Source organism: Desmodus rotundus, chromosome 7 (genome assembly GCF_022682495.2).
Source record: "Desmodus rotundus isolate HL8 chromosome 7, HLdesRot8A.1, whole genome shotgun sequence".
NCBI lineage: Eukaryota > Metazoa > Chordata > Mammalia > Chiroptera > Phyllostomidae > Desmodus > Desmodus rotundus.
Window position 1 is genome coordinate 52,357,276 of NC_071393.1, and position 22,389 is coordinate 52,379,664.

The 22,389-nt window shown below is 37.7% G+C and overlaps 2 protein-coding genes across 3 annotated transcripts in view; one reads left to right on the forward strand and one right to left on the reverse strand.

Annotated features, from left to right (window-relative positions):
* Positions 1-1,817, reverse strand: part of PRORP (protein only RNase P catalytic subunit) — a 154,042-nt gene extending 152,225 nt beyond the window's left edge. Inside the window, exon 1 of the mRNA XM_024551316.4 lies at positions 1,794-1,817. The gene's annotated coding sequence lies outside the window, so the exon portion shown is untranslated. The remainder of the gene's footprint in view (positions 1-1,793) is intronic.
* PPP2R3C (protein phosphatase 2 regulatory subunit B''gamma) lies at positions 53-21,849 on the forward strand. Of its 2 annotated transcripts, XM_024551317.3 has the most exons (14): positions 53-193; positions 355-547; positions 4,861-4,988; positions 5,636-5,740; positions 6,322-6,434; positions 7,047-7,144; positions 7,953-8,023; positions 11,900-12,032; positions 13,223-13,278; positions 13,358-13,433; positions 14,202-14,338; positions 15,962-16,099; positions 20,253-20,312; positions 21,560-21,849. In XM_024551317.3, exons 2-14 carry the CDS (start codon positions 490-492, stop codon positions 21,746-21,748), a joined length of 1,362 nt encoding a protein of 453 aa, XP_024407085.1. In that variant the 5' UTR covers positions 53-193; positions 355-489; the 3' UTR covers positions 21,749-21,849. The 2 variants fall into 2 exon arrangements, with proteins under 2 accessions (XP_024407085.1, XP_045044019.1); XM_045188084.2 differs by lacking the exon at positions 20,253-20,312.
* Positions 21,850-22,389: the final 540 nt, after the last annotated feature.

The following is a 22,389-nucleotide window of genomic DNA, read 5'->3' on the forward strand; positions in this document are numbered from 1 at the left end:
CCTGGATAAAGGCCCGGGGGCGAGAGGAAGGCGATTTTGAAGGCTGTAATGGCAGACAGGGACGACGGGGGGTGTTGAACGTGTGTATTTCATTCAGGGGAATCTTTAGCGCCTACAGATATTCGCAAGGAAATGTCAAAGGACTCCTGAGTCACGTGGTGCCTACGCGTCAAAGGGCCAAGATGAAATAAAAGTACGGACTCCCTTATTCTGCCTTCTAAAATCTGGCATCGTAAAATTGGGAAGCTGCCTTAAGGATACCATTTTCCATCTCTTTCACGTCTGCTTCCCCGGCTGTTAGTGTGAGCACCTTAGTTTACGCTGTGACTATATTAATCGTTTTTGCTTCCTTAGCCGGTTTCCGCCAGTGTCCAAGATGGCGGCTGAGCAGCCTTCCCGGCCTTTCTGAGGTTAGGTGGCGTTTGACTTCTGAGCTAGTGGCGGGTGTCGCGGTGAGCGTATGCCAGGGCTGCTGCGCGGGAGTCACTCATGGACTGGAAAGAAGTTCTTCGCCGGCGGATAGCGACGTCCAACAATGTTCCAAACAGTGAGTTTTGGAGGGGCCGCCCCCTGAAATAGCCCGGTCCTAAACTCCTAGAGGTGGGGACAGAATGGGTGGAGCAGCAACTGCGAGTCGCGCTTTCTGCTCGTGTAAAAACTCTCCAGACAAGGCAGGCCGAGTGGAAGGAATGTGGTTTAGAGATCCAGAGGGGTATGACCCATAGTTCCCTGGGAAAGGATCTCCGGGAATGAGAAACACACAGTTTTAACCTAAGATTTGTAAGGAATGAGAACCCTGGCTCCAACAATTCTTGGATCCTACCACAACCTAGAATGCATTGACACTACCACCTTTTTACTATCACTTTTCATTTACCTCCTTATCCATTTCAGATTGCATAATCCATTTTTCCTTGTCCTTTCCCCCTCCTTCACACTTGCTTCTTAACCAGCCTGGTTGAAACTATCTTTCCTATTTCTCACCTTCACCAGGGCAGCTGAAAATGGCTGGAAAAAAAACGGAACCATGGCGTATTGTCTCACTTTTAATTCATGTTCCCTAATCTAAACTAAGTGTTTCAGTCATTCATTCACACTTCCGTATTTCCGTACACACTCACTCTCCTACACTCTAAGGCATTTTTCATCTCTCAAACCTCCAACCTTCCAATGTAGCCTACCTACTCCTTACCTTTAGCTGATGAACTTGTATACATAGATATTTGAGAAAGGAGAAGCAATCGAAGAAGACCCTCACCTGTTCCCATTTACCATTTCTGTCAGTCCCTTAACTCCATAGTTAAAACCGGAACTGGCCTTGGCTGGTGTGATTCAGTGGATTGAGTGCCAGGCTACAAACCAAAGGGTCGCTGGTCTGATTCCCAGTCAGGGCACAAGCCTGGGTTTCAGGCCAGGTCCCCAGTGGGGGGCACGCGAGAGGCAACCACACATTGATGCTTCTCTCCCTCTCTTCTTCCCTTCCTCTCTCTCAATAAATAAATAAAATATTTTAAAAAAAATGGGGAACTGCCCATGTTCCTTTTTGAGACAGTCCTTCCACTCCCAACACTAGATTGTGTCCCCTTTCTTTTATTCACTGACTTCTCTCTGGCCTTATCCTCTCTCTCATACATCATCAAACTCTCCTTATCTACTGGATCATTTCCATCAGTTCTAACAAACATGCTGTAATATTCCACATCTTAAAAAAAAATCGTTCGCTGTCATATGCCCCTCCAGCTTTAGCTGCATTTCTCTGCACCCTTTATAGGAAAACATCTTGAAAAAGTTACCTGTATTTGTGCTTTCTCCTTCCCTTAATCCTTAAAATCAACTCCTTGCGCGTCTGCTATGTGCCAAGCACTCTTCCAGGCTACAGCAGCAAACAAAACACACAAAAACCCTTGTTGTTGTAAAACTTACAGTTCAGTGTTGGAAGAGATAAGTAAATCATATAGGTGTGTACAACTTCTATTTAAGGTGGTTTGTTTCCCTGGTGTGCTAGATTCTCCTGTGTGCTAGATCCCATTTTTGCCCACTCAAGGATATGTCCCCTCTCTGGTGCATCATCAATTTTTCTTTCTCCCTCCCATCAGCATATGAACATGGTGATACTTCTCCCATCTTAAAGAGACTCTTGTCTTAGCTTCTACATCCAGCTCTGTCTCATTTCTCTGTTCCCCTTATAGCTCTCCTCGTACACATACTTCCTTTCCTTGGTTTCTGAGAGACATACTGTTTTAGTTTTCCTCCTGCCTCACCAGTCATCACGTCTCAGTCTTTGCATTTTCTTTCTCTTCTCCCCAACAACTTACTTAACGTTGACGTGACACAGGTTTGGGACTTAGAAAGTAAGTTATAAAAGTTGAAATGATACAGAAAGACGATTAACAGAAAAGAAGGCCGTAAAATACTAGAATCAACAGTGTGGCCACACAAAAGCTGAGAAAAGGTCAGAATCATCAACAGTATCACATTTAACAGAGAAACCAAGAATGGGTGTGTCCATTGAATTGAGCGAGGGGATGGGGAGTACTAAAGGGAAAGTGGGCCAAATATATGGGGACAGAAGGTGATTCGACTTTGGGTGGTGGGCACATACCCAAAGATTGTGTAGCACAGAAATATACACTTGAAACCTATATGATCTTCTTGACCAATGTCACCCCAATAAAATTAATTTAGAAATTAATTAGTTAAAATAAAATAAGCAGCTAGGTCACCGGTTGCCCTGGCAAGAACAGTTTCCGTAGAGTGAGTGGTAAGAGTAGAAACAAAATTTCATAAAGAGGGGATGAGAGGTAAGAAAGCAGAGATGGTCAACATAGACTTTCACTTGAAAAAGTGAATGAAGAAGGAAGGAGTTATGTGTGGCAGTAGATAGAAAGGAAGGAGTTTTGGGGACAATGGGTGAGACCTCTGTGTATTTGTAAGTTAAAGAAGAACCAGTAGAGATGAAATTGAAGATACTGAAAGGGAGAGGGATACCTCTCTTCCTGAAACTGGCAGAAGTAAGGTACAGATTTGATACTTTCCTGCTCTCCCACTTCATTTAGATGTTTATGGGTATCCACGCCCAAAACTGGGTATCCCAGTCTTGATGAACTGGGAGAGATTGTCATCTATTGAGGGTGAACACAGAGGAGGTTTGAGGAATTTAGTGACAATTTGGAGCAGTCACTCACCAAGTGGAATAAGCCAGAGAACATCAAGGACAAATAAAATATGTACTGGTGTTTTGAAAAGCTGACTTATTAATTAGTAACCATGAAATAAATTTGTGGGACCAAAATTTTGCAGTTTTCTCCAACAGTATTAAACCATGGTAAAAAAAAAAAAAAAAAGATTATAAGATTGGTGGTCCCAAGGTAAAAATTTTTAACATGGCACATGTGGCAGAAATGCAGGCATAAGAGGAGTTTAGGGGAAGAACTAACTACAGGTATGTTGAGAAGAAAATGAGACCAGGAAGAGGAAAATAAACCTTTGAGAAAATAGACAATAGAATTGAAGATCACAGTGAGGCTGAAGTAGAGGTATTATGGCAGTGAGGTTTTGAAAAAACGGAAGAAGAGAAAAATGATCTAAGAGTGTATTAGAGTTTAAGATTTTAGAAAAGGAGCAGGTAAGATCTATGGTCTTGCCATGGAACTGAGTGACACAGTAGAGGGGTTCAGAGTTGAGGGGTTACGGTCACCCACATAAATGTCTAGTCTTCCTTGATTATTGCAGGACTTTGAGGTAAAAAAATGCTGGACACCAGTCATCATGGTCCACAATCAAGTGTGGAGGAATGGGCTGAATGACCCAGCTATGTGTCAGCAGTGGGGGGGGGGCTGGAGGGTGGTGGTATCCAGATATGTGAGCTTCTGATGAAAGGATTTTGCATTAGGTAGAGACACAGTGATTATGAGGCTGAAATTCCATGAGGTCAAGGGCTTGCCTGTTTTCTCAACACTGTAGCACCAATGTCTAGTAGAGTGTTCATTATGTAGTAGGTGCTCAGTAAATAGATAGGACTGAATGAATTAGGAACATGCCAGATATCTGTAAGAAAGGCAGTGACTTGAGGAAGAGAAGAGTACAACGATTTAAAAAAAAAAAAAAAGTGGGCCCTAGCTGGGTAGCTCAGTTGGTTAGAGCATCATCCCCGATAAGCCAAGGTTGCAGGTTCAATAGGTTCAGTCCCTGGTCAGGGCACATACAAGAAATTAACCAATGAATGCATCAGGAAATGGTAAAACAAATGGATGTTTCTCTCTCTCTCTCTCTCTCTCAATCCCCACACACACACACACACACCTATGTCCCCTCCCTCCTCCCTCCCCTTCTTTCCCTCCCTCCCTCCCTCCCTTTCTTTCCCTTCCTCCCTCTCTCTAAAATCAGTGAAAAAAAAAGTGGAGGGACAGCTGAGAGTGTTTGAACATGTAGGGGAGGCTTTTTCAGTGCATGGTAGTGATTCTTGGTATTTCAAGAAAGTTAATATAAACATTTAGTGTCTAAGCACAACTGTAAAGGCTTTTTAAAGGCTATTATTAGATTGTAGAAGATAGCTAACCTGAGAAAAGTAGTATTTCATTTTAAAAGTGCTTTTTCCCAGGTGCAGGGATTAAGAAGTACAAAGTGGTAGGTACAGAATAGACAGGGTTGTTAAGAACAGTATAGGAAATGGAGTAGCCAGAGAACTTATATGCATAAACCATGGACATGAAGTAAGAGGGGAGACTGCTTGAGGGAATGAGGGTACCAGGTGGAGGGGGGCAAAGGGTGAAAAATTGGAACAACTATAATAGCATAATCAATAAAATATAGTAAAAAATAAATAAAGTGCTTTTTCCCCTTAATCTATTTTGTTACCAGAAAAAAAAAGTGAGCAAGAATTAAAAGATGAAGAAATGGATTTATTTACCAAATACTACTCAGAATGGAAAGGAGGTAGAAGAAACACAAATGAATTCTATAAGACCATTCCCCGGTTTTATTATAGGGTAAGTGGCATGTAAGCAAATGTCTTGCAGAGTTTATAAATAAAATGTATTTTTTTTAATGGGATAAGAATATTTTATAAATAAATTGGCATTTATATCTAATAAAAAGCCTGAAAACATAATCCAATAGAATAACTACTACTACTAATAAAAATTAGAAAAGCCTATAACTCAGAAAGAAGAGAAAATTAACTTTGTGTTCTTATGCCAATTTATATGAAAACTCAGGATTTTATCAGCTCCAAAATAATAAGATCAACTAGAATGAAAGAAATATATAAATATAAGATATAACCCTCACAGAACAGGGCTGGGGTTTAAACCCCTGTGGATCTTCACATAGTCCTAGTTCAATTCCATACTAGTCTAAGGTTGCAGTGGAAGCAGTGTTCCAAGAACACAAAGTGAACTTGGGCTGCACTGTTAGCTCTTCTGGGCAGGGGTCAGGTCTTTTGGTCACTGAGCTCTGGATCTCTTATTAAATGAACTTTTTAAAGAGATGATGACTTGAAGCAAATTGAGCTACAAAAAGTAATTGAGGCAGCAGAATACACAGTTATTTTATGAGCCTAAATGCATTTTACTTAATACTTAATCCAGTAGTCCAGAATTTAAGTGTAGAAATTAACTCGACAATGTATTTTTAGCTACCAGCTGAAGATGAAGTCTTATTACAGAAATTAAGAGAGGAATCCAGAGCAGTCTTTCTGCAAAGGAAGAGCAGAGAACTGTTAGATAATGAAGAATTACAGGTAAGAGTGGAATGAAAGCTTGCTTGGGATGTTAGCCATTTCTTGTTTGTACTACCAATACCTAGTCATACGGGATCTCAGGGTGCCTTAAGGGAGAGGGGCCTGCGCAGTGGGTGAAAGCACCAGCTCTGGAGAGATGGTTCCTACCAGAATCAGCTGCAGAGCTTGCATGGGCCCATCTCCTAGGATAGTTTTGTTGTTTAAAGTCCCTAGGTGATTCCAATGGGAGGCCAAAGTTGAGAACCACTCAGCTCACTTCTGCCAGGGGTTCAAATCCCAGCCTTGCTCTGTGTTCTCGGGCAATGGACTTAACATTTCTGTGCTTCAGTTCTCATCTGTAAAGTAGGCGTAATAGCATATATGTATATATATAAATAAGCATAAATATATGTATAGATTAAAGAGATACCACATGTCTATTTTTTATGATGTTATTAATCAAAAGGATAATAGGGGATGAGATTCATCTTAATATTAACTCTGCTATCAGACTATCATTGTAATGTAAATGACATATTTGACTACATTTTAAAATTTTGTTCTGTTAATTGTAACATCTCCATTGCTGCATTTCTTCTAAGAACTTATGGTTTTTGCTGGACAAGCACCAGACACCACCTATGATTGGAGAGGAAGCAATGATTAATTATGAAAATTTTTTGAAGGTTGGTGAAAAAGCTGGACCAAAGTGCAAGTAAGAATAATATATTTAATAAAGGAATATGTTACATTAAGCATTTTAACATTTTATTTATTTATTTTTAGAGAGAGGGGAAGGAAGGGAGAAAGAGAGGGTGAGAAACATTGATGTGCGAGAGATATAGGGATTGGTTGCCTCTCGTATATACCCCCAAATGGGGACCAAACCTGCAACCCAGGCATGTGCCTGACTAGGAATTGAACTTGCAGCCTTTTGCTTTGAGGGACAATGGCCAACCAAGCCACACCAGTTAGAGCTACATTAAACATTTCAGATACCTCAAATAAATGTTAATGAAAATTTAAGTCAATGGTATTACAATTTGAGTCAGTTTTCAGTTAATGAAGTTTAACAAAATTAGTTTGTAAAGAAAATTACATTGGTACAAAGTTATTAAAAGAAGTTTGATTTGTAACACTGCAGGCCTTCATTCTTGAGACAATAGAATGCAAAGACATCTGACAATACTTTGGAACTATAGTTCTCACTGATTTTTTCACCACTTTGGTTTTTACTTGTTTGAATTTATGCTGTTATTTGCTAATTCATATAGAAGTCATTTTTATGTTATGCTGGCAGATTTTAATCTTTATTTCCTTTCTTTAGGCAATTTTTCACAGCAAAAGTCTTTGCTAAACTCCTTCATACAGATTCTTATGGAAGAATTTCCATCATGCAGTTCTTTAATTATGTCATGAGAAAAGGTGATTTCATTTTCATTGTGCCCCTCCTATCTGGGAATCACGTGGGGTTTTGATCCATGATGCTTTTATAGTATCCCTTCCATTTGAAACAACTCTCTTCGTAAATTTAAATAGCAGAGTTTCGTGGTTTTTGACCAAGATTTTTTTTCCTATTATGATTTTCTCCTGGAACTTATTAGACCTGAGATTTTCTACCATAAATTTGATTTCATCATTATAGAAAAGAAACAAAACAGAAACCTCACATATCCTAAAAATACTAGCTAACTAGATATATCAAAATGTATATTTTAATTCATTAGTCATTTTATCTCACCACCGTCTTACGGGTTAAGATGTCTGATAATTTCAAACTCACAACTATAGCATCGGATTCAAGGAGTTTTTACCAACTAGGAGCTGTTATGATTCCGTAATGACCTGTGAACTCCTATGTGTACCATCTTTAACTAGTTTTTGGTTGCAGTAATTAACCTCAGTAGAATAAAAGCAGCTTATTGAGAATATAACATTACACTCACTATCCCTATTTGGTGGAACACCAAGTTTAATAAGAACAATACCCTCAAGGACTTCAACTTTATTGTCATTTTAGGCATGGCAGAATTGTTGATATTTGCCATTAATTCTATGGTATGTTTGTTTTGTTTCATACAACTTTAGGATTAACAAATAAGTAATATGTGTGAGAATAAAGATGGTCATAGAGTTACTAGCTTGTCCCTTTAACCTAGTTCTTTATCTCCTTTTGTCCATATTATGCTAAAGAGATACCTCTTAGTACATCTTATTTTCTTGTTATTCTCAGTTTGGCTTCATCAGACAAGAATAGGACTCAGTTTATATGATGTTGCCGGACAAGGATACCTTCGGGAATCTGTAAGTATAATCTACTTTAATTACTACTGTAGACATCACAGTGCTAACAGTAGTTATCCCTGGGTGTTGGGTTACACATGATTTTTTTTGTTGTTTCTCTGTTTTTGTTTTGTTTGTTTTTACAAATAATGTGTTATTAAAAAACTTTTGAATGTGTTATTTAAAAAGTTATTAAAAAGCTTTTTACAGGAAAATAAGAAGAATGTGGTGTTTTAATAGGATTAAAATCATTGAAGAAACAATGGAAAACTTGTGGTTATTCACGAGTGTTGTCAGTGCATGACTGTTTTAAAATGTAAGAGCCAGGAAGGTTTCCTCTTTTAGGAAATATAAAAGAGAAAAATAGTGTGACTGTTTTCCCGCCTATAGGTTTGGGTTATAACATCAGTTACCAAGAGGCTGTTTGTTTTCCATTAGGTATTAATGCAGTAAGGCCAAGTTATCAGCAGAGAATCATAATCTCATGATACAAATGGCTATGCTTCGTGTAAGTGTAGGTATCTAAATTATATAGACATGCTTATTTTCAGCTCAGGCTTTCTCCCCCCAAATAATAGAGTGCTTTTTAGGATTGTCAGGAAAAGGGGAAGGGAGTTAAGCATAAATATGAACCAAGTTAATTAATCACTTCAATAAATATTCATATATGATTTAAAGACAAATTCCCTGTTATAGTTTGTCTCCTGTTATAATTTGTTGCAGTCTGTTTTATCCACATTTATGTAGAGAGAATGTTAGATCATACTGAACATTTACACCTAAAAACCTTTCTAGGGCCCTGGCCGGTGTAGCTCAGTTGGTTGGAGCATTGTCTGGTAAAATAGAGGGTCGTGGGTTCTATTTCCAGTCAGGACACATGCCTAGGTTGCAGGTTAGGTGCCAGGTTGGGGCATGTACAAGAGGCAACTGATTGATGTTTCTGTCTTATATTGATGTTTCTCTCCTCTCCCTCCCTCCAGTCTCCTTTCTCTAAAATTAATGAGCATCCCTGGCTGGTATGGCTCAGTCAGCTGGAGCATCACCCAGTAAACAGAAAGGTCGTGGGTTCCACTCCCAGTCAGGTCACATGCCTAGGTTACAGGCTCAGTCCCCTGTCGGGGCAAGTGTGAGAGGCAACCAATGGATGTTTCTCTCTCTCTCTCATGATATTTCTCTCCCTCTCCCCCTCCCTTCTCCTCTCTCTAAAATCAATAAGCATGTCCTCAGATGAGGGTTTAAAAGAAATCTTCTAGGGACATAGTACAATTCTTGAACCTTAAGGTTCAGATCAACTTGACAATAAAAGGTTCTTATATCTGTTTCTCTCTAGCAAGGAAGACATATTAGCCACCTGTTGATACTCAGATCACATATTGGAGTAGTTCTGTAGCTCTGAGAAATCTTGGCAGCAGTTAGCTGGTTGCAAGGCACATATTCTTTTTTTCTTGCCTCTTTCCATGAATGGAAACAAAAATTGGAAAAGGAATAAAGGGAGGAGAGAGGAAAGCAACAGTATCTCTAGTTGTATTTAAAAGGGAGTAATTTTTGCCCTGACTGGTGTGACTCAGTGGGTTGGGCATCGTCCAGCAAACTGAAAGTTTGCCAGTTCAGTTCCCAATCAGGGCACATACCTGGGTTGCTAGTTGCAGGCCAGGTCCCCAGTTAGGGGTGTGCGAGAGGCAACCAATAGGTTTCTCTTGTACATCCATGTTTCTCTCCCTCACTTTTTCCCCTCTCTCTAAAAATGAATAATTTTTTTTTAAAGTGGGGGAGTAATTTTCCTTCTTTTAAAGAAAAGAAATATTTCACCTACCCTGGGCACTTTGCTTTGTGAAACCAGACTTTGTATCTTCCTCATTTAAGACAGTGGTTTACAGAGCCAACACCTGTAATTTGAGTAACACAGGCAACACTTACTAAATCTTAAGCACTTACCAAAAAATTTGTGCCAAGTACTATTCTAAGCCTTCCTCATATGGAGCTCTTTTCTAGCAGATTGGGGAAGCAGACAGTAAATTATAAGCAAGATAATTTTTCAAATAATGACATATTCTACAGAGAAAAAATAGAGACAGGGAAAGAGTATGACTAAGGTTGGGGGGCTATTTTAGATAAGATGAAAGGGCTGCTTCTTTGAAATAGTGATTGAATTTTAGCTGTGGTGAAGGGTTATGAAAATGCAGTAAAGGGACAGCAAGGTCAGTGTCCCCAAGGCAAGTTACAGCTGGCCTGCCCTAGGAACAGGAGGAAGTCGGTGTGAACAGAGCATGTGCTCAGTACAGTTAGAGTGACAGGACGTGAGGTTGGAGAAGTAGGCCAGGGCCACGGACAGAGCCTCCTGGGACCAGGGTAAGGAGTTAGGTTTTCATTTTGAGACTAATGGGATGCCCTTAGACGTCTTAAGCTGAATCTGTACGAATATGATTTACATGTGAGAAGATCACTGCGGGCGTTGTGAACAGGTTGTAAGGATGGAGTGAAGGAGGAATCCTCAGGCAACTGCAGCAGTCCAGGCGAGGGACAGTAGCGCCCAGACTGGTGTGATGGCTCTAGAAAAAGCTAGTAATGGATTAATTGAATATGTATCTTGGACACATACACACACCCCAAAATTTGCTACTGGATTAGACATTGGGAGTAAGGAATAGGATCCTTGGTGAAGAAAAGGTAGTAACCAAAGATGAGTTTAAAAATTTTCCTTTGAATAACTGTTAGAATAGGGAAAAATGGGTGAGGATTAGGGTTGGGGATGATGAGAGTCCCATTTCAGACACACCAAGTTTGAGATGCCATCTGTTCTACAACTTAAATTGTAAAGTATCTCTGATGAAGTAGAAAAATTATACTTTACAATAGCTAAAGCAAAAGTAACAAAATTATTATGATAACTATAAAAAACTGAGAAATTTTAAATATAGAATCTTGGAATAGGAAAGCCTTTCTAAATATGACAAAACTCAGAAGTATAAGCAACAATAAATACAACATAATTTAAAAAAATCCATAGACTTGGTGAAGATATAAATAAATAAATAAAATCTGTAGGCTGTAAATGGTACATCTGAAACAACACAGAGCTACTTTTTAAAAAAAATAGCAGCTCATTGAGAGCCATGTGGATTGACTGCAAAGTATAATGTTAAGTGATAAAAGCAAGATGCAGAAGAATGTGCATGGTGTGCTGCTATATCCTGTATGAAAGAGGAAGGGAAGTATACGTGTATATATAGGCTTGTATGTGCATCAGAAGCTGATAATGTAGGTTATGTCTGGGGAGAGCAAACATGTAAGAGAGAGACTTTTCAATGAAAACTTTCTCATTTCTTTTGAATTGGGAACTATGCAGAATGCATCACCTATTAAAATATTTTTATATTTAAATAAAAAGTAAATTAGTAGATGTAAAAAGACAAATAACATGATCTCACCTATAAGAGGAACCTAATGAACAAAATTAACTAACTAGCAAAATAGAACCAGAGGCGTGGAAACGGAACCGACTGACAGCGACTAGAGGGGAAGGGGGAGGGGGGTAAGGGTAGAAAAAAGGGGAAGGGACTAGACAAGGAACATGTATAAATGACCCATGGACATGGACAACAGGGTGGGGACTGACTGTGGGAGCAGGGGGTGGGCTGGGCAGAGGAGGGCAAGGGGGGAAAATTTGGAACAACTGAAATAGAATAACAATGAAATATTTAATTAAAAAATGAAAAAATAAATTAGTAGAAACAAATTTAATATAAAAGTTTTGCCACTAAGCTAGTTATGAATTTATTACATCATTAATCTAGTATTAATGTTGAATAATTTTTAGGACTGAAATTATATTGCAGTATCTAATGAAGAAACAAGATCAAGCATTTAACACTTTAAAGTTCTGTTTTCTTCTTTCAGGATTTAGAAAACTACATATTGGAACTTATCCCTACTTTGCCACAATTAGATGGACTGGAAAAATCTTTTTATTCCTTTTATGTTTGTACAGCTGTTAGGAAATTCTTCTTCTTTTTAGACCCTCTAAGAACAGGTAAAAGGAAATCTTAGATATTATAAAGATAGTATTACTTTTAAATCTCAATAACTAGAGAAAAGTCTTGAAATGTCACTTTTTTATTTTCCTAACATGTCATTGCCATTAATATATAAAGGTCTTTTATGATTTACTTGCACCAGCTGTCATCGGCTGGGTGACAGTGGGCATGTCTCCAACCTCGTGTAGTTTCTTAATCTCGAGACTGAAGTATGGGCTGGGAAATCTGTGGTTCTTTCCAGTGCTAAAAAGCCAGTTATTCTGATATAAGTTGCTATCCTGATATGTAATGTAATAGAGAATTATGCTTTTTGATGAAATATATGAATTGGGAGAGTAGAACCATTTAGCCATAAGGTATTTTTCTTTTTCTCACTTTATCCTATATGAGGATCAGATTAATAAATTTGGCCTCATTACCTGTAAATTTTATCAATTGTTCTAACCTATTGAGACTGAAATACATAACTGGGGCAGAGGAAAGGATAGACATGAGGCCCAAATCACAGTCCTTGAGGATCTTGTCCTTCAAAATCTAGCTATGAGTCTATCACAATATATGGTAGCTGACAATCGTTTTTTTAAACACCTTCAATATAGGCACATACGCATCTTTTCCCTTCAAACTTTACAAAATAATAATAGCTAACAGTTTCAACTGTTTACATACTGGGTACTGTGCTAAGCATTATACATTGATTCTTTCATTTCCTTCCCATAACCTCATATGGAAGGTATTACTTTTATCCACATTTTATGTGTGAAGTGGCATTTAAATTCCAGTCTATCTACTTTTAACAATGCTTCTGTATTGCTTCCTGTTCCAGAACCTGCCAAAGAAAAATGGAGATAGTCTCCTTGTTTGATTACTAGCTGCATCATTTTCATCTCCACAAAATACTCACATAACTTTTTGGAGAATCTGGTATCAGTGTAATTTGGGAAAGAATTTACCAATTGGATTTATGTAGTTGGGGGTATACAGGTTGCCATATGAGGTGGAAACTGTTAAATATTCCCCCCACATTTCCCTTTTGATAACAATATATAATAAAGATATTGGAGCATAAGAGCTAAGAAGCTTTAAAATATCAATTGTGTGACTGTTCCTGTAAAATAATACTTTATAAAATTGAGTTGCTCATTTTTAAAATGCATTAAGTAACTATTTTTTTTGTTCTTTAAAGGGAAGATAAAAATTCAAGATATTTTAGCATGCAGCTTCCTAGATGATTTATTGGAGGTAAATATGTTTTTAAAGCTACTTTTAAATTACATCATTTGACAGTTGCTATCTTCTAACTGTCTCTGTGTTCATTTAGTTAAGGGATGAGGAGCTGTCCAAGGAGAGTCAAGAAACAAATTGGTTTTCTGCTCCTTCTGCCCTAAGGGTATATGGTATGTCACTGTAATAATGCCAACATTTGAATTATCCATTCCTTAGTTAATTGGTATTCAAAGGACATTTTTATACATAGGCTAACTTACCTTAACATTCCCAGTATTCTCATTACCTTAAGATTTAGTATTCTAGATTACTAAAATACTAAAATTTAGTTTTTTAAATATCAGTTTTAAATTTTTGTAACTTTTTAAGTTAACTACACTTTTAGTAGAACATACAGAATGTAATCTGACCCTTTTTGATTCAAAAGCACTATGAACATCAACCGTGGCCTTGCATTGTGATAAAATGCTGCCCTCAGGGTCCACAGAGGGGGTTGTTCTAGGCCTGGTTTTCGATTTTCATAAATTCCATTAGTCTGTTACATTATTCTGTTGGGTGGTCTTGACTTATTTTGGCATTCTTGACCTCTGCTTTCAAGTGCCCGCACTTCAGTGCTTTTTGTTGACCTCTCCCAGCACCTAATTTAGAATCCTAGGAAGTTCTAAAAGGTTGCGTACTGAAAACAAATAATGATGTAACGAAAGTAGCCCAGGTTCCATGGCCTTCGTGTTGGGTTTTCTTTGACTGGTTCTGGCTTAACAGTTGTTCTGATAGAGATTGCAGAGATAGATGATGTTAGGGCATTACCCTTAGTGTAACATAATTTGAAAATCAAAATGTTAACCAATAGAAAGAGCTTTTTGTTAGTGGTTATTCTTTTGTATTTAATTAGAATTTTATTTGGTCACAAGTGTCTTTCTATCGTCCTTCTTCTCAAGGCCAGTATTTGAATCTGGATAAGGATCACAATGGCATGCTCAGTAAAGAAGAACTCTCCCGCTATGGGACAGCAACCATGACCAACGTCTTCTTAGACCGTGTTTTCCAGGAGTGTCTCACTTACGACGGAGAAATGGTAGTAGTTTAAATCTGACAAGCTTTACAAATTTGGGTTCCCATAATTTTCAAGCCTTGTTCTTGGTGTGACACAGCATTTAATATCAGTGTGTAAAAGTATCTTAAAATGTATGAAATGATCAAAGTGTTTGAGATTCAGAGACTTTAATCTTAAGGTAAATTTGCTTTACAACTTGACTTGCCTTATGGATTCAGGGCAAATAGAAAATTTTAATATTTTGTTCATTTCATTGTCAGTGGACCTATTATAAAGGACTGTGAACTAGGTCAAATGACAATCTGAAAAACTGGTAAATCCTATTGACTGTTTTCATAAACATGGTTCATCCATTAAATACATTACCAGGTCATAGTACCGCATATGCCATGATTTTTTTTTTAATCCTCACTGAAGGATATGCTTATTGAATTCAGATAGAGAGGAAGGGGGGGAAGAGACACAGAGAGAGAAATACATCGACGTGAGAGAGAGACATCAATTGGTTGCCTCCCACATCCCAACTGAGATCGAATCCACAACCTAAATTTGTGCCCTGACTGGGAATCAAACCTGCAGCCTTTTGGTGTATGGGATGATGCTCCAGCCCACTGACCCACCCGGCCAGAGCCACGTATGCTGTGGTTTCAATCTAAGAGTCAGCTTGTATTACTCTCCATAAGTGGCTATATTAGTAGCTAAAAAAGATTGACTAACATGTACCTGTTGCAAAATACTTGAGAATAAAATTATAATAGTATTTTAAAATTACAATTCTTGATTTTAAAAGTACTTGTTAAGGATGTGATAAATTTTCCAAACCAATAATGCTTAAGAAATGGTCATGTTATTAGAAGAGAATTGGGGTTCTAGGTTTTATCACTCACCTTTAACAGCAGTTTCCTAGACAACACCATTGTTAGCCAACTGCAAAGGAAAAGGGCAGGGTGTGTGTGTGGGGCGGGGGGGCCACATAAACTGTTCGGTGATTCCCACAGCTGTCTACAGTTGACAGTGAGGAGCTTTACTAATGACTCCTGCTGTATAAAGAAAATCAGAAGCTTGGAGTTGGGCTATGATGAGGCTACTGCATTTCTCTAGCTCTTTATACTATAATTTATGCAAAAAGGAATTCTTAATATTTGCCTAAAAAAATCTTTTCCAAGAATATAAACTTCTAAGTAAGACTCTCCCAAGTGGTTTACTTCTTTTCACTATACAGAAATAGTAACCTATGACTAGATTTAAAACTTTTAAACAATATATCAAAACAGCTATTTCAATATTCTATTCTATTCATTCCAGGTCATTTTTTTTCCAAAATGACCACACTGAAATGATGATATAAATTTACTGGCAATGTACAGTCACTGTCCTGTCCATTTTAAAAGCATATAAAAGAAAACTATGGTTTAACACAGAAAATCTCTTTTCATAAGAAATTAACTGTGTCCCAAAAAACTGTCCTATATAAACTGCTACATAGAATTCCTAGAAAACAACATTTAAGTATACAAATGGATTTGCCACTTCATATTTTAAAAAATTGCCACCTTTAATTGCAAAATAGCTTCAAATTATTAGATACTCACTTGAAAAGCTAATTCCAAATATGGCCTCTAAAGAACGCTTTCTTCTCTCTAGGACTATAAGACCTACCTGGATTTTGTTCTTGCATTAGAGAACCGCAAAGAACCTGCAGCTCTGCAGTATATTTTCAAATTGCTTGACATTGAGAACAAGGGATATCTGAATGTCTTTTCCCTTAATTACTTCTTTAGGGTAAGTTTCATTGGTATAAATGAGTCACTGTTCCTTAACATGTGTTATACTGTTTGGTTTAAATTACCTACTCAGTGACAATTTTATCTAACTTTTGATGTCTCAATTTAACAGAAGGATTTACGTAACAGATTTTAGAAGGGTATCAAGTCTGTTTTTAGTTTTAAATATAAGTGGGCTAAATCAATGCTGATTTAATTAGATGTAGAATTCTTAAAAAGGGTTAAATGTATGTCAGGAGCTGTACTAGCCAGTGGATATCCAAACATGCATGAGAAATTCTGTGCTCTTAGTGATCAAAACCTAGTGTGTAAAATCCTACGGAAGCTTTAATTAAACAGGAGTTTTGTAGACTTTGGTAGTTGGAGATTGTTTTCATTGCTGTGCTATTAAAAAAAAAATGTAAAAACTGGCTAGGATTGTGTGCTCCATTTCAGTGTGAAATAGATTTGCTGATTTTTTGCCTTAGTTGGTTGGTTTCAGAGAATAACATGATGAGTGCAATTCGATTGTATCTTATAAGCGTCCAGATGCAGGAGGTGTAAAAGAAGGAATATCTGGCCTTTTAAGACAAATCATTCTTCAATTTGAGTGGTAACTTTTCTACTTGGAGTATTTTTGTACGGTAGTTTTCTACTCCTTCACCACATTTCTATAATTTCTGTAATTTTTAGAAGACCATGTGATTTATATATGGTTAAGATCAAAGTAGGAAGAAAAAAGATTTTTTAACGAAACTAACATTTTCACATCTTTGCCATAAATCATTTTTTCCCCAGAAGCATTTCCTTTTCCACTTAAAACTTTTTTGGTGCTTTTAAAATAATTTTACCTGGTTTCTGAGTTTCATAGTATTTTTTTTTAATAACTTCATGTTAAATTTCCTAAAAGGCTTTCCAGTATGATCTTCTAAGCAGTGATGACTGCAGATATTAGGATGAATTACAATCTCAGAATTAGGATGCATTTTTTAAAAAGTAGGTTTAAATCAGTGGCTGATCTGAAAAGAAAATACCAACCCATCATAGGGAGGCCCCCACTTTAGGCAGATCTGTTAAATGAAAATTCCATTCTAGGGGAACAAAATAAATATATTTTTTGGTGATTAAACACTCTACTTTTTTAAAAAAAATTTTTATTGTCATTCAATTACAGTTGTGTGCCTTTTCTCCCCATCCCTCCACCCCACCCCAGCTGAACCCCCCTCCCTCCCCCCCCTCCCCCCTGATTTTGTCCATGTGTCCTTTATAGTAGTTCCTGTAATCCCCTCTCCTCACTGTCCCCTCCCCATTCCCCCCTGCCCATTGTTAGATTGTTCTTAACTTCAATGTCTCTGGTTATATTTTGTTTGCTTTATTCTTTTGTTGATTAGGTTCTAGTTAAAGGTGAGATCATGTGGTATTTGTCCCTCACCGCCTGGCTTATTTCACTTAGCATAATGCTCTCCAGTTCCATTGATGCTGTTGCAAAGGGTATAAGCTCCTTCTTTCTCTCTGCTGCGTAGAATTCCATTGTGTAAATGTACCATAGTTTTTTGATCCACTCGTTTGCTGATGGGCACTTAGGTTGCTTCCAGTACTTGGCTATTGTAAATTGTGCTGCTATGAACATTGGGGTGCACAGGTTCTTTTGGATTGGTGTTTCAGGGTTCTTAGGGTATAATCCCAGCAGCGGAATTGCTGGGTCAAAGGGCTGTTCCATTTTTAGTTTTCTGAGGAAATTCCATACTGTTTTCCACAGTGGCCTCACCAGTCTGCATTCCCACCAACAGTGCACTAGGGTTCCCTTTTCTCTGCATCCTCTCCAACATTTGTTTGTGGATTTGTTTATGTTGGCCACTCTGACTGGTGTGAGATGGTACCTCATTGTGGTTTTAATTTGCATCTCTCTGATGGCTAGTGATGCTGAGCATCTTTTCATATGTCTCTGGGCCCTCTGTATGTCTTCCTAGGAGAAGTATCTGTTCAAGTCCTTTGCCCATTTTTTAATTGGGTTGTTTGTCTTCCTGGAGTGGAGTCGTGTGAGTTCTTTATATATTCTGGAGATCAGGCCCTTGTCTGAGGTATCATTAGCAAATATGTTTTTCCCATACTGTTGGTTCTCTTTGTAATTTGGTGCTGTTTTCTTTAGCCATGCAGAAGCTTTTTATTTTGATGAGGTCCCATTTGTTTATTCTTTCCTTTATGTCCCTTGCTTTAGGGGACATGTCTGTGAGGATGTTGCTGCGTGGAATGTCTGAGATTTTCCTGCCAATGTTTTCCTCTAGGACTTTTATGGTGTTACGACTTATATTTAAGTCTTTTATCCATCTTGAGTTTATTTTTGAAACACTCTACTTTTTTCATAAAGATTTCTTTATAGTATCTTCTACTTCTAGAATATTAAATTTCATTAAATACATTGAAAGTATTCAATATATTTACACGTGGTGGTATGGGCTAAGGAGAAGAGGTACTGAGCCCTGCACTCCTGGGCTGTTCTTAGAGCCTTTGTACATTGAAATGCCAGTGATAAAGCTGGGCTGGATGGTGCACTCTGGGTCGTGCCACCCAGGTCTGCCACGCTGGTAGCTGAAGTACACTCTGATTCTCTTCCACTTCAGAGTTTCCCTGTGCACACTCGGATATCGGTGGCACCACATACAGAGTAGGCACTTGGGACACATTTAGTTGACTATTTACCAAGAATTTTTTTTTTTTTTTTTTTACTTTTTACTTTTTAATCTTCACCTGAGGATATGTTTATTGATGAGAGAGAGAGGGAGAAGGAGAGAGAAACATCGGTTGCCTCCTCTACACGTTCCAACCAGGACTGAACCCACAACCTAGGTATGTGCCCTGGCTGGAGACCGAACCCACAGCCTTTTGGTTGTGGTACAGAATGATGCTCCAGCCAATTGAGCCACCCAGCCAGGGCACCAAGAATTTTAAGCTTCACATTTTCCAGTGAATGACTATCACCCAAAATGTTTATTTGTCAAACTGGATCACACACAGTACAGTTGGCCCTTGAACAACACATTTTTGAACTGTGTGTATCCACTTACGTGCAATTTTTTTCAATAAATATATTGAAAAAATTTTCGGAGATTTCCTCACTACTGTGAAGCAGTCACATCAATTACACTTAGGCTACCATCAAGCAATTGTATTGCTACTGATTCACTCTCCTTACATGAATTATCCACACCTGAAAATAAGTATGAATTTCTTTTTCACATTTTTCATTTCTGATATCTGATGTAAGTAATACATATAGCATCTACAGTGTTTTGTAGCATGTAAGACAATATAATGCAGGTACTGACAAACTTACAAGATTCGTCTTAGGAACAGATGACAAACTTATGGTACCCATAAATACAATACAGTATTGTACATGTATTTTCTCTTCCTTGTGATTTTCTTAACATTTTTCTTTTCTCTAGCTTAAAGAATACGACATTCATTTAATACATATAACGTACAAAATATGTGTTAATCAACTGTTCATGTTATTGTTAAGGTTACTGGTCAACAGTAGGCTTTCATAGTTAAGATTTTAGGGAGCCAAAAGCTATTCGCAGATTTTTGACTGTGTGGGGGTCGGCGCCCTGCAGCATTCAAGGGTCAAATGTACTTTCTTCAGTATTTTTTTTGTTGAAGTTTATAAAAGAGAAGAGTTCAAGGGAGATTTACCGCCATTTTTTTCTGTCTAGTCTAGTAGATGGCAAAGTTAAGGTAGGAGGGGAGGTGGTGGATTGGGTGTCTTAAAGAATGATGAAAGTAGGAAGAGCGTCCCTGGGTAATGGGAAAAGGTCATAACAGTAATTGCTAGGCTATGTTAAAGGCTCATCTAAGGTTTGAGAACATTCCTATGTAGTAGCAATAACCTGTAGTCTTGCTTACTTTCTGAAGCTCTCTAGATAAGGTGTGAGTCTAGAAAGGTTGGTGGTTACACTGATCCAGTGTTTAAGTTTTGCTGAGTAGATGTGATAAGCAAGGTCAAGGATGTTGAGAATATTGGCAACAGTATTTGCCAATACTGTTGAAACAGTGAGACTTGTGGTCTAATAGGAAAGTGGAACTGGCAAAAGGCCATGGGACAGGAGCGGGGTTTGGGGCTTGCTGTGTATTTTATTTTTTATTTACAGATTGATTTCTGCTAAATACAGGCCATACAGGAACTAATGAAAATTCATGGACAAGATCCTGTTTCATTTCAAGATGTCAAGGTTACTTTTATCCTTTAATTTACATAACACCAGATAACCATTTGTATTAAGTGAAATTTTACATGAAAACAACTTATGGACTATAAAGCACTGAACCACATCAAGTATTTGCTCTTATTTGTTCCAAAGATATTTAAGTCACTAGAAACCAAGGCCACATTTTGACTAATGATTTTTGTAGTTTGATTTTAGCATTTTCACTCTTGTGTTCTCATGAAATCATTCCTTCATTTTTATTGGAAATTAAGGGAATCAATATGGCTTGCATCCTCTGGCAAACCATTCCACCATAAACTGAATCTTTAACTTGGAAACTATTTAGGTTGGGGCACATGTTTAGTCTGCTACTTCAAAGGGTTCGTTTGCTTTGGTATTATTTAAAGGGACATCAGTCCTACAATATGAAAAGTACCACTATTGAAACACATGCCGCTACTTAGCACTTCAGTATTGAGACTTTCCCTGGCAATGAGTATCCAGCATCAATTCAGGTTCAAGTTGAGTAACGTAATAAAATGACTCAATGAATTTTAACCAAGTATAAGAAAAAGAGCTATTTGGTTTAGTATAAATGAGATCGATTTTAAACTATGCAACAGGCAATTTAAGAACTAGTTTGTTTTAAATGGCCACCAACCTAGAAAAGGAAGTTCCACAAACATAAAAGTTCATACTTTTCATTTACCTGAATTGTTCTAATCTTTTGAAAATGTAATTTTCCTCCTTTAATGATATTAAATACTGAGTTCTACTACAAAAGCTAAGTTTCAGCACAATTTCATGTCATTCCGGATGGCTAATTCTTTAATACCAGCCCCCATCCCCATCCTAGGTCCAGAGTAAAAGGTTGACATCAATATTGGAAATAAATCTTTGTCATAATCTTGGCTCTAAAGCACTGAAGTTTTTACTTTGAGCTGAGTTTGCATTTAAATTAAAAGAAGTCTTTGCTTTACCACCAACAAAAGAAAAGTAGTTAACAGGTATTCAAAGAACACTGCATTAGATAGTTTAGCTATTAATTAGCTATGTAGCCTCTGTTAGCTCAAACTCTGAGCCTGTTTATTCCTCAGTGAGGGGTAGTTATCACCTACCTGAGGAATCTTCCAGTACAATTCTGTGATTGTACATAAAGGAAACTACCTATCTGTTGAATGGAAAAGAAAACACTGAATTTTAGGTCACTGTGTGATAGAAATTAAGTGAATCATATATCAGATTTCATTGTATTTTTTTCTCTCTTGCAGGATGAAATCTTTGACATGGTAAAACCAAAGGATCCTTTGAAAATCTCTCTTCAGGATTTAATCAACAGTAATCAAGGAGACACAGTCACTACCATTCTGATCGATCTGAATGGCTTCTGGACTTACGAGAACAGGGAAGCCCTTGTTGCAAATGACAATGAAAATTCTGCAGACCTTGATGATACATGATCTCTCAAAGACTAGACTATATTCATTAAGTTGACTGCTGGATGTAAAACCTTTGAAGCAGAATCCTTAGAAATGGTCTAAGTAAAACACTTCACATACCTGTAGAACACAGCAAATGTTCTCATTATTGGAATTAATAGTTTGGAAGCAATAGTATCAAATTAGGAAGCAGTAAATTCTGGTTCCACTTAGCTCAAATAAGGCAAGTATGATCTGGTGAAGGTAGAAGAGGTCCACTCAGAATTTGTGTAACCTTTAGGAGTAAAGGAAGTTTTCAGGGACTGTTTCTGACATTAGTCATTAAGAATTTGAATATCTGTCCCTGGCTGGTGTGGCTCAATGGATTGGGTGCTGGCCTGTGAAGCAAAGGGTCACTGGTTCAAATCCCAGTTGGGGCCCATGCCTGGGTTGCGGGCCGGGTCTCCAGTGGCGGGAGCATGTGAGAGACAACCACACACTGATGTTTCCGTCCCTCCTTCCCCTCTGAAAAGAAATAAAATCTTAAAAAAAAAAAAAAAGAATTTGAATATCTGAAACATAGTGTAAATTATAATGTGGTAATTTACCCTTGAGTATTCTACTAAAGTATTATCTACATCAGAGATTACAGACTTTCCCATTCATTTCATTTCTGGGTTAGA

Bases quoted from the DNA above. Each gene is read 5' to 3' on its own strand.
- PPP2R3C (XM_024551317.3), top strand. From the start codon at position 490: ATGGACTGGAAAGAAGTTCTTCGCCGGCGGATAGCGACGTCCAACAAT. The intron at 7,145-7,952 runs GTGATTTCATTT...TGTTATTCTCAG, and splicing joins TAATTATGTCATGAGAAAAG to TTTGGCTTCATCAGACAAGA. The intron at 14,339-15,961 runs GTAGTAGTTTAA...TCTTCTCTCTAG, and splicing joins TCACTTACGACGGAGAAATG to GACTATAAGACCTACCTGGA.